Below are 13,470 nucleotides of genomic sequence, written 5' to 3' on the forward strand. Positions count from 1 at the left end.
AAGAGACAAAAAATAATTTTTCTATTTCTTTTTTCTTGCACTGATACTTTCGATGTTTTATCTACATAACACAACGTGCACCTACGCCTAAAAATCTAACCCGCGTGTAACGCCTATAAATATGGTTCGAATTGTGAGGTTAAAAACGAAGGGTGGGGGTCAAAACTTGGACGGATCAATATTTCGAATAGCTGATATATCGAAATTTCAAATATGTGAAAATAAATTCACCGAAAGTTGAATTCTTCGAAATCTTAATTTTCGAACAATTCATCTTTCGTTATTTTATTTTCCCATGTTTGAAATGTCGATATATCCACTGCTGGGCAATTATTTGAAATGGTTTCACTTAAAATAGGTATTTAAAATGTGAATGGTATTTTGCATTTAACGTTTTAAGTGTTCTCAAAGTAACCATTTACATTTACCCATTTAAAGTGTGTTTTTGAAAGCATTTTTCATTTTTTATTTCAAATAAATCTATTGAAGTATTTTACCCAGCTGTGGACATATCGGGTATTCGAAATATTGACCCTTTAAAGTTTAAAACGATAAAGGAATTGGCACGTGATGTACGATTCGACGACTGAATTCGTAAGCATAGTTTAAATATATTTTCTTGAGTATATTTACATGTGTTCATACATACATCACGCACACGTATATTGGTTAACATGGTGTGAATAATATCCCGTGCACTATTATTGTTGAATATTTTATACGCCAGATTATTTTGTTTTTATGCCAATCTTAGTTAAATATAGCGTTAACGCCGCTGTTGTATGTATCATTAAAGTATAAGAGAAGAATATGAAAACAACAAAGTCTCATGTCTTCCAATAATGAGTATTATGCGTAAAACATACATACCTATACATACATAAATAATTGTGTAGCAATGATGTATAAATATATCCATATACCCTGTAGCTAAGAAACCGAGAATTGTAATAGCTTGAGTATAATTTGTTTGAAGTAAAAGTCGAACGGCTAGAGAATATTGGCTACATGTCACGATGATGTTATACGTTATATGCTTTCATTGCACTTTTATTTATCGTTTCTATCATTACGCATTATGATTTTATACGATATGATATTATCACTACCAATGCTGTATATCTATATGTCTAATAAACAAATGTTAATCCAAATCTGTGTAATTACTGTAGAGATTTGGATCCATCGCCATAATTCTGGCTGAAATGGAACAGGGACGTCACTCTCTGTGTTTTGTACCAAGTAAAATGAAAGCAAGGGATGAAAGTGAAACGTCAATGTAAAAGCAAAAATCAAGTTTGAGACGAAGCAACCCATGGGCGAGTGGCCTGAAAATTTTATAGAAGTAAGGAAGACGTCCATCGAATGTTAGAAATGTGAAATGTCAAGCGAACGCGCCTCCGGATGCAAATGCGGAATGTCACCGCAACCAGGAAGGCAGGAAAACCTGAAATGGTAAACACTGAGTAATGTTATTATCAGGCGGCCGGTTGACCTCGAGAAGCACCGGCAAGACGAGCCTCCGAAACTTCCCACAGTCGCGTTACACCAGCAGTAAGTATCTGCCGTTCGACGAGCGACACGGTAAGCCTCGTTAAAAAAATGAAATCTTTCATCGAATACTCGCCGAGCAGTGATTTCCCCCTGGAAAATCTCCCCTATGGAGTCTTCTCCACATCGACTAACGTGAGTACCGCCAAATAAGCATTTGTACATTGTCAGAGACCACTGGTCGCTAAATAAATATCTCGGAGCGAATCGCTGTTGCCAAGCTAATGTTAGTCGCTCGCTGCTACCGCAGAATCGTGAGTCGCTAGTGCTTGTTAGCCTCATAAATGGTATCGCGAACGAGCGCGCATGTGTTACGCAACCTTGTCAAATCCTCACCCACCAGTCGGTGACTCTACTCGTGGACTGGCAATGAACATGACCGTGTGATTATGCTGCATGACCGAATTAACGAAGAGATGTTGTTTTAACGGAAATTTAATCGCTGATTCCATTTCTGCGCTTCATTGAACTGCCTCGTTATGCTCTCGAAAATCAGGGCATTGCAATTTCATTTTCGCAAGCTCAATATTCGCCTACTGCCATCTGTCGTTGGCCCTACATGTGAGACCAGCCGAGTGTCCGAATCAATACGAAGGTACATGTCGAGAGCTTGCAGCTTTGCAGCTTTGCAGCAGTAGCCTAACGTATCGACTCGGTTCTAAACGGCTATTTTATCAACGGGATATCACCGTTGGATATCTTGCCGGTAGTTCTACGTTGAACGGAAAATATTTATCCATTGCAGCCCGTGAAAAGAATAGGCGTCGCGATTGGCTCAGAAATATTGGACCTCAAGGCGGTGGCTCATTTGTTTACGGGTAAAATTCTTGCTGGAAAACAAGATGCGTTACGTCAGGAAGCCCTCAATGATTTCATGGCGCTTGGCAGGCCGGCTTGGACTGAAGCCAGATCCACACTGCAGGATCTACTCTCGGCGGACAATCATACCTTGCAGGAACCGGAAATACGCTCTAAGTGACCAGAAAATTTATCCGCTAAACCTATTCGGTTGAAAGTCTGTGGACGAAGCTTGAACGGATAATTTGTTAACTGAATAACTTTTGTCTGGCCAAGAGACTTTGTTCGAAATTTTCATCCTGCGTTTAAACTATTTGAAATTATTCAGATGAAGCCAGCACTACAATTCGATCACTATTCATTTCTTCATGCACCTCTGTAATTATGCAGACTTATCACAGACTTTGTTCCGGACCTATGCGTTCAACTATCAAACCAACACAGTTCTATCTCCATTTCTCTGTTTTCTCAGAGTATTCGTGCAGCAAAGAGACGCAGTGATGCATCTCCCAGCAAAAATAGGTGACTACACAGACTTCTACTCGTCGATTCACCACGCGACTAACGTGGGCACGATGTTTCGTGGAAAAGAGTCGGCTTTGATGCCAAATTGGTGAGTCCCGGACGAGGAAACCCCCTTAATTGGATCGGACAATAGCCCAGCGAAAGCTTAAGATTTCTAATTTGTCATTCTGTACAGGAAATATCTTCCGGTTGGGTATCACGGAAGAGCAAGTTCGGTCGTTGTTTCTGGGACGCCTATCAGGAGACCGCGGGGTCAGACACTTCCGGTGGATGGGGCTGCCCCCGTTTACGGTCCATGCAGGCTGATGGACTTCGAACTGGAAGTCGCCTTCTTCGTTGGGGGGCCGGCAACCAGACTGGGAGAGAGTATACCGGCCGCGAAGGCCTACGACCACATATTCGGAATGGTGACGATGAACGATTGGAGCGGTAGGTAATTCGCCGGTGATCGAGAGAGAATGGCATGGGCGACAAGGTAACGATGCGCAAACTAAAATCACGCTTTCTGTAAACAGCCAGAGACATACAGAAGTGGGAATACGTTCCGCTGGGTCCATTCACAGCCAAGAATCTCGGGACAACGATATCTCCATGGGTCGTTACAATGGAAGCCCTCGAGCCATTCAAAGTTCCAAACATGCCGCAAAATCCAGACCCGTTTCCCTACCTACATCACGAGGGTTCTTGCAACTTTGACATCAAACTGGAAGTTGATATCAAAGGTAAAGTTTTACGAGGAATTTTGTGTACAAAAAAATGCTCTCTTCTCAATTCTCGTCCTCCAGGTCCTCAGGACGTCGCCACCACCGTGACCAGGAGTAATTACAAATTCATGTACTGGACGCCGCAACAGCAGCTTGCTCAACATACCGTGACCGGATGCAATTTGAATCCTGGTGACCTGATGGCATCGGGAACAATCAGTGGCGAGGTATGGTAACAAACTCAATAGTTTTATGTCGTATTTTGCAAGTCTAATGCCGCCTTCCTCTCGCAGACGGTCGACTCTTACGGATCAATGCTTGAGCTCAGTTGGAAAGGTACGAAGCCGGTACCTCTGAAAGACGGAACTGTCCGAAAGTTTTTGCAAGATGGTGATGAAGTATCAATCAAAGGTATATCGACTAAGTTACAGCAGCGTTATTCGAATGATATTCGAGAAGGGAAGTCTTGAGCGTTTTGAAACTTTCATTTTGAACGCATATTTACGATCCTATGTTGTATGAGAATTTGAGAAAAGGGGATCGCTTCACCTGGTATTTACGATTGTTGAAGTTTAGACCCTCAGAAACCTCATTCAAATTCGCGGAAACTTATTGAAATATTCTTCAACTGTACGATTCTTAAATGTCTTTTAGGTTTCTGCGTGGGTGAGAACTATCGTATTGGCTTTGGTCCTTGCGTTGGTAAATTGTTACCTACGAATCCCGAATAAGGAGGCGATTCTGGAGCGAGCATTTTGTACTCCCAACTTTTGTACAATGAAAAAGTATATTTCTTCTGTCAACTTCTTTAATAAATGGAATATTTTTCGCAAGAAAATCTGAATATATCAGTGCGAATAGCCGTCGATAAACTCAAATGACGAAACTGATGTTTAAATTAATTATACCTTTCTGAATGCAGCTTGATATTATAGTCTAGTGAGGTGCCGCCATCCCAGTGACAATTTAACGTACTGGTTTTGCCGCGAACTAGCGAAAGCGGCAATCAGCTCTAAACCGTGTGTCGACAAACTTATCATTCGCTAGAATGAAGTGATATCTTACCGCAGTAACCACATTACTGCCAGAATTGTGAAAACTTCAGGCAAATGTTGATCTACGCCGACTACAACTCTGCTTATTTTTTACCTAGACGTATTTTAATTTCCGATAAACCATAATATTTTTGAACTTGAATAAAGTGCTGAAATACGAATCAAAACTATATTGTATTTGTGAAGGCTCTTTCTTCTGCTTATGATAAGCCTTGAAAACTGCCATCACCATTATTCACGAGTTGTTTATCAGGACTATTTTTTCAGCAGTATATGAAATTAAGCTTTTTCCAAAATTTTTCCAAAGTGAAAAAATCGATATTTTGATATTGAAGAAAGAAATCGCTTATTCGGCCTGATACCTAGTCCGTATAATGAACACGCTTTACGATCAAGAAATGGCGAGTAATCAACTATTTTTATCAACACTGCATAGAATTTAGCTTCCACACAATTGTAATACGTATATTGATCGTGTAAACGCCAGTGGTAAAGAGATCAATAAACGCGGGAGACAGTACACAGTAGGAGCCACACGAAAGTTGCACGCGTTGAACGACGAACAAGTACAGCATAACATTTTGTGCACGGTAATTATTCTAACTTGACACCTACATTGTAAATAATATTATTTTTAATCGTTGACCCCAAAACGATTTTCACTTCATGAGTAAATATATCACGGATATTAACGTCAGTGCATCAGTTTTCTTTTCTATTCAATTGCGCACTGCATCAATGACATGCATAATTACGTACTCCACTTTGTTTACAAACAGTGAACTAGTAATAGAATTATAATATAATCTGAACTTCTTGAAGTGTCACAAGTTTTAAAATTATCGCGCCGATACTCACTCTGTCAATCTCAATACTGTTCAGTTTTTACATAGTTTAAATACACATGCAGTTGTTTAATAATTATGATTTACTCCAAAACCTCATCAGTTATACACAAATTCACAAAGACAAACCCTAATTAATACTCGAAAGGATGAAACCGAGTACGAAACAACCTACACGGAGCGAATAAAAGAGCAAGTTTTACTCACAACTGCAGAAAAAAAGGGACACATCAGATTTTTTGAGGAAGATATACTTCGTAAAATATAGAATATACTTTATAAACGATGAAAACCGGTGTGTCCAGAGTAAAATCTGCCGTATTTATGGTAAGAAATATAATTGGCATGGGTAAATTGTATCAAAAACTTTCATGTGTCCCTTTTTTCTTTTTCTCTACTCCCAGTAACTCGACTAAAACAGAGAATTCCGTGCGGTTCTTTTTGGTCAGCAACATTATTCCGAACCTTCCGACGTATTCTTACCCCTTTAATTCACGCGTTAAACTTGTCCCAGTAATGTCTGCCAGCAGGCCAACGGCGAGATGGAGCGTTCCTCTGAGTGATGGAATTCACGTGGTGGAATTTGAGCACGGAACAGCAACAGGACGCCGTGTAGTCAAAATAGATGGACAGACCCTCATTCACAGGGACTGGATGTTTCGGCTTGTGGGTGACGAGGTTGTCACTCTGGGAAACACGAAGTTCGTCATCTGCGTCGATCCTCTCCCGGGTACGCAGTCTGTCAATGATGATAGCTCGAATTCAACATTGTTATTGAGTGACAATCGCGGTTACAAAGTCGATAAAACTTTCCAGGTTTGAGGTACTCCTACACTCTGCTGGTGAACAACAAAACCTACGCAAATTTCATACAGTCACAGTCAAAAGTTCTTCAAACTTGGCTGACGCAGGTTGGAGAACAGCATTTTCGGATCGTCCTGGGTAAACGAATTTCCTTTGCTTTCGCTCCTGAGCTTTTTCGTGTCGAATGTATGTTCCAATATTACAGACAAGGCCAAGCAGAGCGTATGGATCAATGGGAAGCAAATTGACGTTGAGGTGAGACAACTCTGTGAAATAATTCTGGGAGAAAAAGCAACGTCCGTATCAAATTATCACCCTTATATTTCAGAACGAATTTGTCGACGGTGGAGCGGAGATGTTGTTTTCCGTTGGAGGCGCACCGGCTGTCATTAGAGCTCTCAGCTCGGGACACAGAACTACCGGAGTGAGCCACACGCTGTTCTTAAACGGAATCGAGGTCACCGAACAACAATTGCTACCACAGATGGAAACGAGAGCGAGAGTGAAGAAATAAAATCTCACTTATACGTTGCAAGAGTACTTTCAAAGGACCGATGATGGCAAAAAAAATGTTGATATCTCTACGTGTGCATAAAAATAGTGCCTTATCGTAAAATTACTTCGAGGCACCTAAATTTATTAAAAATCACCTGTAATGCACCGTTTCAACTATTATCGTAAAAAGGCAAAATATCTCTCCTTGTTCATCTCCAAACTTATCCTGTTCTGATATCCAGACCTTCAATTATTCATGAAATGTGAAACGTGTCAACTGTTCTCATACAAAGGATCTTTTCTGCTCAAATTTTAGGCAGGTATTTTATTACTCTATACATCCATGTGTAATTTAAATACCGAATACGCGGTTGAACCAAACGTTGAAGATTGAAAATTTTTCCCAATTCCTATTCCCAATTTTCATCGATTCATTAATCAATCATTATTTCCGCTACAAGAAACTATTTCTCCAAATCCCGTTCACGTGTTCCGAATGCTGGTAAGTTTGTAGAATTGCATGAATCTATCGACAAAACAACGCGATCGATACTGTGGAAATAGCGACAGTGCCATACAAAATTCCTTCACTTCTTAGCAGTCGCGTCGTAGAGGTTAAATCTTTCAGGCTGTCCGGAACAGCGATCGGTTTTAAAATGCAGCGATGAAAAAAAGTAAATTTAATATCTAATAAAGCAACAATCAAAACCCGTGAGAATGTCCTTCCGAAGAGGCAGCATTCTCAGTGTCAGTTCTCGAATGACATTTATGGATGACGAGCCTCACTTTGAGGGTAAGTAAGCTCTTGACTAACACCCTAAAGTAAAATGAACAGTTTCTCCGAGTACTCTGCAAATAGTCATCAACGCTCAGCCAAAACCAGGGAGAAAAACAAGGGAAACAGGATCGCATAACGGGCAGAAGTCGTCTTCAGAAACTCGTTCGTGTTACAAATAGGGGTGACAGAGGGTGGAAAGAGCAGAGATGGAGAAGCGGAGAAGAAGGACATACGCGCCAAGATGTTGGGGCAGTAGAAACAAGGCGGAGGCGGCAGCTTCTGAGGTCGTTATTCCCTCGCTTTCCACCCTCTACTCTCAGACGTTCGTTGTTTTTCTCCACAAATTCATCGCCCCTTGGAGCAGGGTTCGATAACTTGGCGAACTTTGGCCATCCCGCGAACCGTGCAGCTGCTCTCCTTGCGTTGAGAGAATCGCAATTGTTCCGATTCCGCTGAATTTTCGCAAATCAATCCAGTCTTGAAACGTGTGGGGCGTTTTGCAGATCTGACTGACGACGAACTGAGAGACACTTTGGAGCAGGCCATTCAACACAATCGATATTTGCAGTTGGAGAATGAAATATTTGAGAGATACCTTCAGCGGCATGATCCTCAAAGTGTGCAGGGTGAGGTGGTGGAGAGTTGCAATGTTTTCTGAAACCCTGTGCCAGCGACCAAATCCTCCACCAATAATTTCGCACTTTGCAGTGATGACTCAGGTTTTGGAGTCAGCTAAGCATGCACAACGAGTGGCATCTCAAATGATACCTATAGCCTCTGCCCTAAGCTTGACCAGCGAAAAACTGGGCCGTGGAACATCGATGAGTGGAAGTACTTTGACTTTCACCGGTAGTCGCAGGACAATTACAAACCAAATATTGCCGAGAGGGTTTCGGTAGGCATTCGCGCTTTCATTGATCATCGTTGTTCGAGAAAATTTTACGAGCCTTCTGTTCCCGCAGAATCTCCATTTCGCACCGGATTGAAATGGCCGAAAATGAAATTGCGGAAATGCGAAAATCTCTCGGCGAGTTGGAAACGCTCGCGGCAAAGACGCGTGCTAATCTTAGGGCTCAAATGGAAGAAGTAGATCTACGGATTAGGGAGACAAACGAAGCTAGGGCTGAGCTAGAGGAAAACGTTGTTAAGAATGGCGTTGATCCACTGACAGGAAGAATACCTGCAGAGAAGTTTGTCAGGTGCGTGAGAGAGTTAATGATTCATATTTCCGTATAATGCTGGTTTTAAATTTCAGATTCATGGAAGAATGGCTGAGGGCGGCTGATGCTATCATAGAAAAACTGCGACTCAAGAGTGCCTCACTCAAAGCGCAAATCAGCAAAGCCAAACATCAGCTAGCCCAAAAGGAAGAACTGGGAGAAACTCTGCATCCCATTGATTTTGAACAACTCGCGATTGAAAATCACAAGTACCAGGAAAAGATCGATAGAAAGAATCACCATCTGCTGCAAATGAAGAAAATCACAGGCACGTATTTACCAATCAAACCAACCGATGTCTCGTTGTTGTTTATCGCGATTACGGTGATTCAAAGACTAAAATGTATCTCCAGGACGCTGCAGCCTGAGCTTGTCAAACCACAAGCAAAAACTTGCCGAACAAATGGCCGTGTTAAAATCAATCAAGAAAGAAATCGCCCGCAAGCAAGCTCAGATAGAAAAGTTCAACAACGAAGAACACAGGACGGCCATTGATTCGGAAAAAGCTGCTAATCAACTTCGTCAAATAACAGAGTTAATGGGCGAATATACGGTAAGCAAACGAGTTCTGAATTATTTGTCGTTAGTTGATCTCTAAACGACAAAGGTATCCTTGAAAAATTGACCGATCGTTAAGGAACTAATATTACAACTTGAAATTCGGTAATGTGTATTTACTCAGTAATTATTGGCAAAAGTTACTATGCAATTTGTTTGAGTTACCACCAATAACAATTATTTCAAGGTGCCCGATCTTATTGAGTTTGTAAAGATGCAAGACGAACTAGCGGAAATGCAACGAACGTACAAGCGATTGCAGAGACACCATGAGGTGCAACAAAACGCCATCAAAGCTTTTAAAAATCAATCGAAAGCAGAACCCGACATAATTCAGTCAAAAAAACATAAGGAATCGCGAGTAAAGTATGTTATAAAAAGAAACCTACGCGCAGACATAAGTCTACTATTATTTAACTGAAACGTACCTTACAATTTTCAGATACGAGGTATAAATGTGGGACTAAAATTCAATACAGTGAAGAGAATTGTCGGCAAATTTTCGAATGTCTTTTCACACTACCAAAAGTATATCTATCGCAACAAATAGTGTGTAGTAACATAGGGTTACTTTGTTTAAACAAATTCGATATCTCATTTATTGGTCTATATAGTTGCTCATTACAACGGTCGAGAAAAGTACATTAAGTATAGTGTGGTTTTCGGTTTATAAATCATAGCTGCTATCGCGGAAATTTCTTCTGAAATTTCGAGATCCCAGTCGGTGAGCCCGACAGCATAACTATAGACTGAACGTTCATCTGCCACCTACTGGATGCTGTGAGACCTGGAAATGTATCGAGCAACCTCAATGCGCAGGGCAAATGCGCCGGTGGCAATGACATCTGTATGCTTCTGTGTATCGAGAGCACACATTCCTCGGTGTGTAAGATTGCTTTAAAGAGCATAGTTGCCGCTTTGAGTTGTCGCGGGAGGGGAGTGAGACTATTTCCACTCCGTGCATAGAGGAGATGCTGCAATGACAAAGTACTCGACATAATGAACTCACAAAGACCCTGCGGCTGTTTCGTCCCATCAAACTCTCGCGAGCAGTTTGGATGACTAGACGCTCGCGGGCGTCGCGGGATGAAGTTACAACTGGAATAAGGTATGTGATTGCGAAGTGATCGCAGTGGGTGCAGATCAGCATAATCAGAGTTCGTGAGAAAGGGCGGAAAGCATAAGCTCGGTATTCGGCCATGAAACCACGTGGAATATCTCTGCTTCTCTTGATCCTCTGCTGCCACGCTATTCTCTCGGGGTCAACGAAGTACCAGCAGACTTCGGCCGACGATGAGGACGACCGGGACGAAGACGAGGACGAGGACGACAGCAGCGAGGGCTACCAAAAACCCGAGGTCGACGACGACGGACGGATATACAAGAACCCGCGAAACTCACCGTCCTCGATGTGCCCCCGAGACGAGGAGCAGGCCGATCGTCTCAATCAGAAGTGTCTGAGGAAGTGCTTGACCGACGAGGACTGCAAGAGCAAGAAGAAGAAGTGCAGGTGCGACGGTGCTTGCGGTATGTCCTGCATAAAGCCGGACCGCGAGTGTCCCGAGCTCCAAGAAATCTCGTACGCGATGATGACGGTCACGGGTAGATTCTTCGGCGACACCGTGCAGTACGTTTGCGATCCAAGCTACTTCGCCGTCGGTCTTTCGGTGCGTTCCTGCAGGGCGGACGGCCAGTGGACCGGCTCAACGCCGTCCTGTAAAAAGGACAACAACACCTTTTGCGGCGAACCACCAAAGGTCACGAATGCCAGGAACAACGCCCTCCCAGAGCAGACGACCTTTGACCTTGATAGCACTGTGCGGTACTTCTGCAACCATGGATACGCGACCGACGGCTTTCTGATCGCCAAGTGCTTGACCAAAAACAAGAACCCGGCCACCTGGTTCGGTCCCGATATATCCTGCAAGCCAAAGGACTGCGGCCCGCCAACCAACATCGCCAACGGATGGCACGCTGGTAGTTTCCACTGGTACATTAGATTTAGTGCTTGTAGCTGGTTGGTAGACGAGAGCTTTGCGCTGACTCGATGCAGATTGCGCTAGTTTTTCCAGCCTCGTATTTTTCTTCCGAAGGTGAATGCTACATCTACAACTGTCGCGTGTCGTACCACTGCGCTCAGGACTTCGAAATGGTTGGTAAAGAAGAGAAGGTCTGCACAGCGGACGGCACCTGGACACCAAAAGAGTCACCGCAGTGCGTTCAGGTAAGAATTCGTAGGTATCCGTGTACCGAATAGAGCCACGTTCAGCCCGATGCGCTGGTTCGGTCGGAATCAGTTACGAAACATTCGTTGGGTTCCAGGTGAGCTCGGTGCAGTGTCCACCGCCTCAAAATCCACGTAACGGAAAGGCCATCTACACCTCATGCGCCTTCAATGCTATTGTGTCCTACGAATGTCGATACGGATTTGCAGTGGTTGGGGACACCACCAGAAGATGCTTGGCCGACAAAAAATGGTCGGGCGAACCGCCAGTCTGCGAGGAAATCAACTGCGGGGACCCGGGAACGCTGTACAATGGATGGATCGAGAACATTGAATCAGGTAAATTGATTTCGCCATTCGTAAAGCTGGAACTGTTGGTCGATTGTCATTTGCGCAGCAATTCTTCTGATTTTCTGAGCCCTTGAGATATGTACCTTCTTTTGTCACTCGAATGTTCGTTCTTCACTGTCGAGCTCTGCTGGTCGACAAGCGATCAAGAGTTCTAGATCCGGCTGCTGACGAAACATTTCCTTTCTGGTATTCCATAGGTACGGGACTAGGTGCAACGATAATATTCCGATGCAATCCGCACATGAAGCTGGAGGGGAACGCCTCATCAGTTTGCCAAATCGATGGACACTGGCGCTACCCGGTACCGCGTTGTCTGGCCCCCTGCATCGTTCCAAAAATACAAAAAGGCCACGTTTCAGTCGCGACTCGTGCAGACGATCGGATAAACAACGTATCAGTGGTCGAACACGGTGAGAGGTTGGTGGTCGACTGTCAAACGAATTACGAGTTCCCCTCGAACAGAACACCGGTCGAATGCAACAACGGTACCTGGACAGTCATTCCACGATGCAAACCGGCCAGGTGTAAACAGATGCCAAGAGTCCCTCGGAACGGGATGGTAATCGCACCAAAAACGGAGCATGGGATGAGGGCCGTCTTCAAGTGCAAGGACGGGTTCGAGCTCATTCTCAAAGGCGACTCGCACTACGTTCAGTGCAGCTTCGGAAATTGGACAGGCGAGATTCCGTACTGTCGTGAAGTTTTTTGTCCGTTTCCGGGCTTCATACCGAACGGTAAAGTGTTGCTGGTCGGCAACATGGGAGTCTACGACTTACGGCCTTATGTCAAGAAGATTGTTAACAACAAACAGATCATGTACGACTGCGACCGAGGGTATGTCTTGAGTGAAGGAGCTCCTGGAGCCACTTGCATCGGTGGCCACTGGAGCCCGAAGGAGTTGCCCAAATGCGTGCTGGGTCAGCATCCTCGACTACGATGGAGCCGAAGAAAGAGGTCTTTAATCGGCAAGAAGCGCAAGGCTGGTCACGATTCTTGGCAGCATAACAGAATTAAAGAATTCTTTTTCAACAAGATGAGGAAGAAATTTCTTTATTTTAAATTCTATTCAGCGTTAAATCGGCAGCACCAGAAATTGAAAGCGGTGCTTTCACTGTAAATAGATGGTTCAAGATGGGTAACTGAAAGTACGAGATGCTGTAGAGGATGATGAGCAGATAATAAACTCTAGACAAGTGTAAAGCTTGTCAGAACATTATTAAAAACAACTTTTTCCAATCCGGAGATGTCGACAACCTCAACTAGGAGATCTGACTTCAAGCATATCATGCGGTTTATTGAAAATAAAGGAGTTAAGAATTATCGCACAAGTAGGACAAAATATTACGCTCAAATACGTGCGGGTAGAAATTTATTCAGTGTACATTTAGGATTAAAATGCCGACTTGCTAATTCTCAAAGAAATTTCCCATATTGTGATAACCGGTAAATTATACGCGTCAGGTTAGTGTAATAATAAGTGAGTTCAATAGTTTCACATATCCAATAGGCATCACACGTATTTTAATAAATGAATCTTTTCGTAATCCAATTCGTGTCGCCCA

General features: G+C 43.2%; 4 protein-coding genes across 8 annotated transcripts; all 4 read left to right on the top strand.

Moving 5' to 3' along the window:
• The first annotated feature begins 1,523 nt into the window (after positions 1 to 1,523).
• Positions 1,524 to 4,803, top strand: Faa (fumarylacetoacetate hydrolase). Of its 4 annotated transcripts, none has more exons than XR_006882588.2 (8): positions 1,524 to 1,686; positions 2,297 to 2,526; positions 2,822 to 2,962; positions 3,050 to 3,303; positions 3,390 to 3,805; positions 3,872 to 3,989; positions 4,233 to 4,363; positions 4,501 to 4,803. XR_006882588.2 is itself a non-coding variant. In XM_046620802.2 (8 exons), the coding sequence occupies exons 1-8, from the start codon at positions 1,603 to 1,605 to the stop codon at positions 4,307 to 4,309; spliced, it is 1,257 nt and encodes a 418-aa protein (XP_046476758.1). In that variant the 5' UTR covers positions 1,526 to 1,602; the 3' UTR covers positions 4,310 to 4,803. The 4 variants fall into 4 exon arrangements, 3 of the variants coding, with proteins under 3 accessions (XP_046476757.1, XP_046476758.1, XP_046476759.1); XM_046620802.2 differs by having other exon boundaries at positions 1,526 to 1,686; positions 3,390 to 3,596; positions 3,660 to 3,805; positions 4,233 to 4,803; XM_046620801.2 differs by having other exon boundaries at positions 4,233 to 4,803.
• A 109-nt stretch (positions 4,804 to 4,912) lies between these two features.
• LOC124216366 (fas apoptotic inhibitory molecule 1) lies at positions 4,913 to 6,942 on the top strand. 2 transcript variants are annotated; one of them, XM_046620805.2, is made up of 5 exons: positions 4,913 to 5,223; positions 5,993 to 6,208; positions 6,295 to 6,420; positions 6,488 to 6,537; positions 6,611 to 6,942. In XM_046620805.2, exons 2-5 carry the CDS (start codon positions 5,995 to 5,997, stop codon positions 6,794 to 6,796), a joined length of 576 nt encoding a protein of 191 aa, XP_046476761.1. In that variant the 5' UTR covers positions 4,913 to 5,223; positions 5,993 to 5,994; the 3' UTR covers positions 6,797 to 6,942. The 2 variants fall into 2 exon arrangements, with proteins under 2 accessions (XP_046476761.1, XP_068991135.1); XM_069135034.1 differs by having other exon boundaries at positions 4,919 to 5,223; positions 6,009 to 6,208.
• Positions 6,943 to 7,352: 410 nt separating this feature from the next.
• LOC124216365 (cilia- and flagella-associated protein 263-like) lies at positions 7,353 to 9,997 on the top strand. Its single transcript, XM_046620804.2, has 8 exons — positions 7,353 to 7,570; positions 8,059 to 8,181; positions 8,264 to 8,450; positions 8,518 to 8,754; positions 8,811 to 9,043; positions 9,129 to 9,328; positions 9,521 to 9,699; positions 9,776 to 9,997. Exons 1-8 carry the CDS (start codon positions 7,495 to 7,497, stop codon positions 9,786 to 9,788), a joined length of 1,248 nt encoding a protein of 415 aa, XP_046476760.1. The 5' UTR covers positions 7,353 to 7,494; the 3' UTR covers positions 9,789 to 9,997.
• A 186-nt stretch (positions 9,998 to 10,183) lies between these two features.
• Positions 10,184 to 13,457, top strand: LOC124216363 (protein lev-9-like). Its single transcript, XM_046620800.2, has 4 exons — positions 10,184 to 11,310; positions 11,427 to 11,557; positions 11,656 to 11,896; positions 12,106 to 13,457. Exons 1-4 carry the CDS (start codon positions 10,533 to 10,535, stop codon positions 13,023 to 13,025), a joined length of 2,070 nt encoding a protein of 689 aa, XP_046476756.1. The 5' UTR covers positions 10,184 to 10,532; the 3' UTR covers positions 13,026 to 13,457.
• The last annotated feature ends 13 nt before the right edge of the window (positions 13,458 to 13,470 follow it).

This window comes from Neodiprion pinetum, chromosome 4 (genome assembly GCF_021155775.2).
Source record: "Neodiprion pinetum isolate iyNeoPine1 chromosome 4, iyNeoPine1.2, whole genome shotgun sequence".
Lineage (NCBI taxonomy): Eukaryota > Metazoa > Arthropoda > Insecta > Hymenoptera > Diprionidae > Neodiprion > Neodiprion pinetum.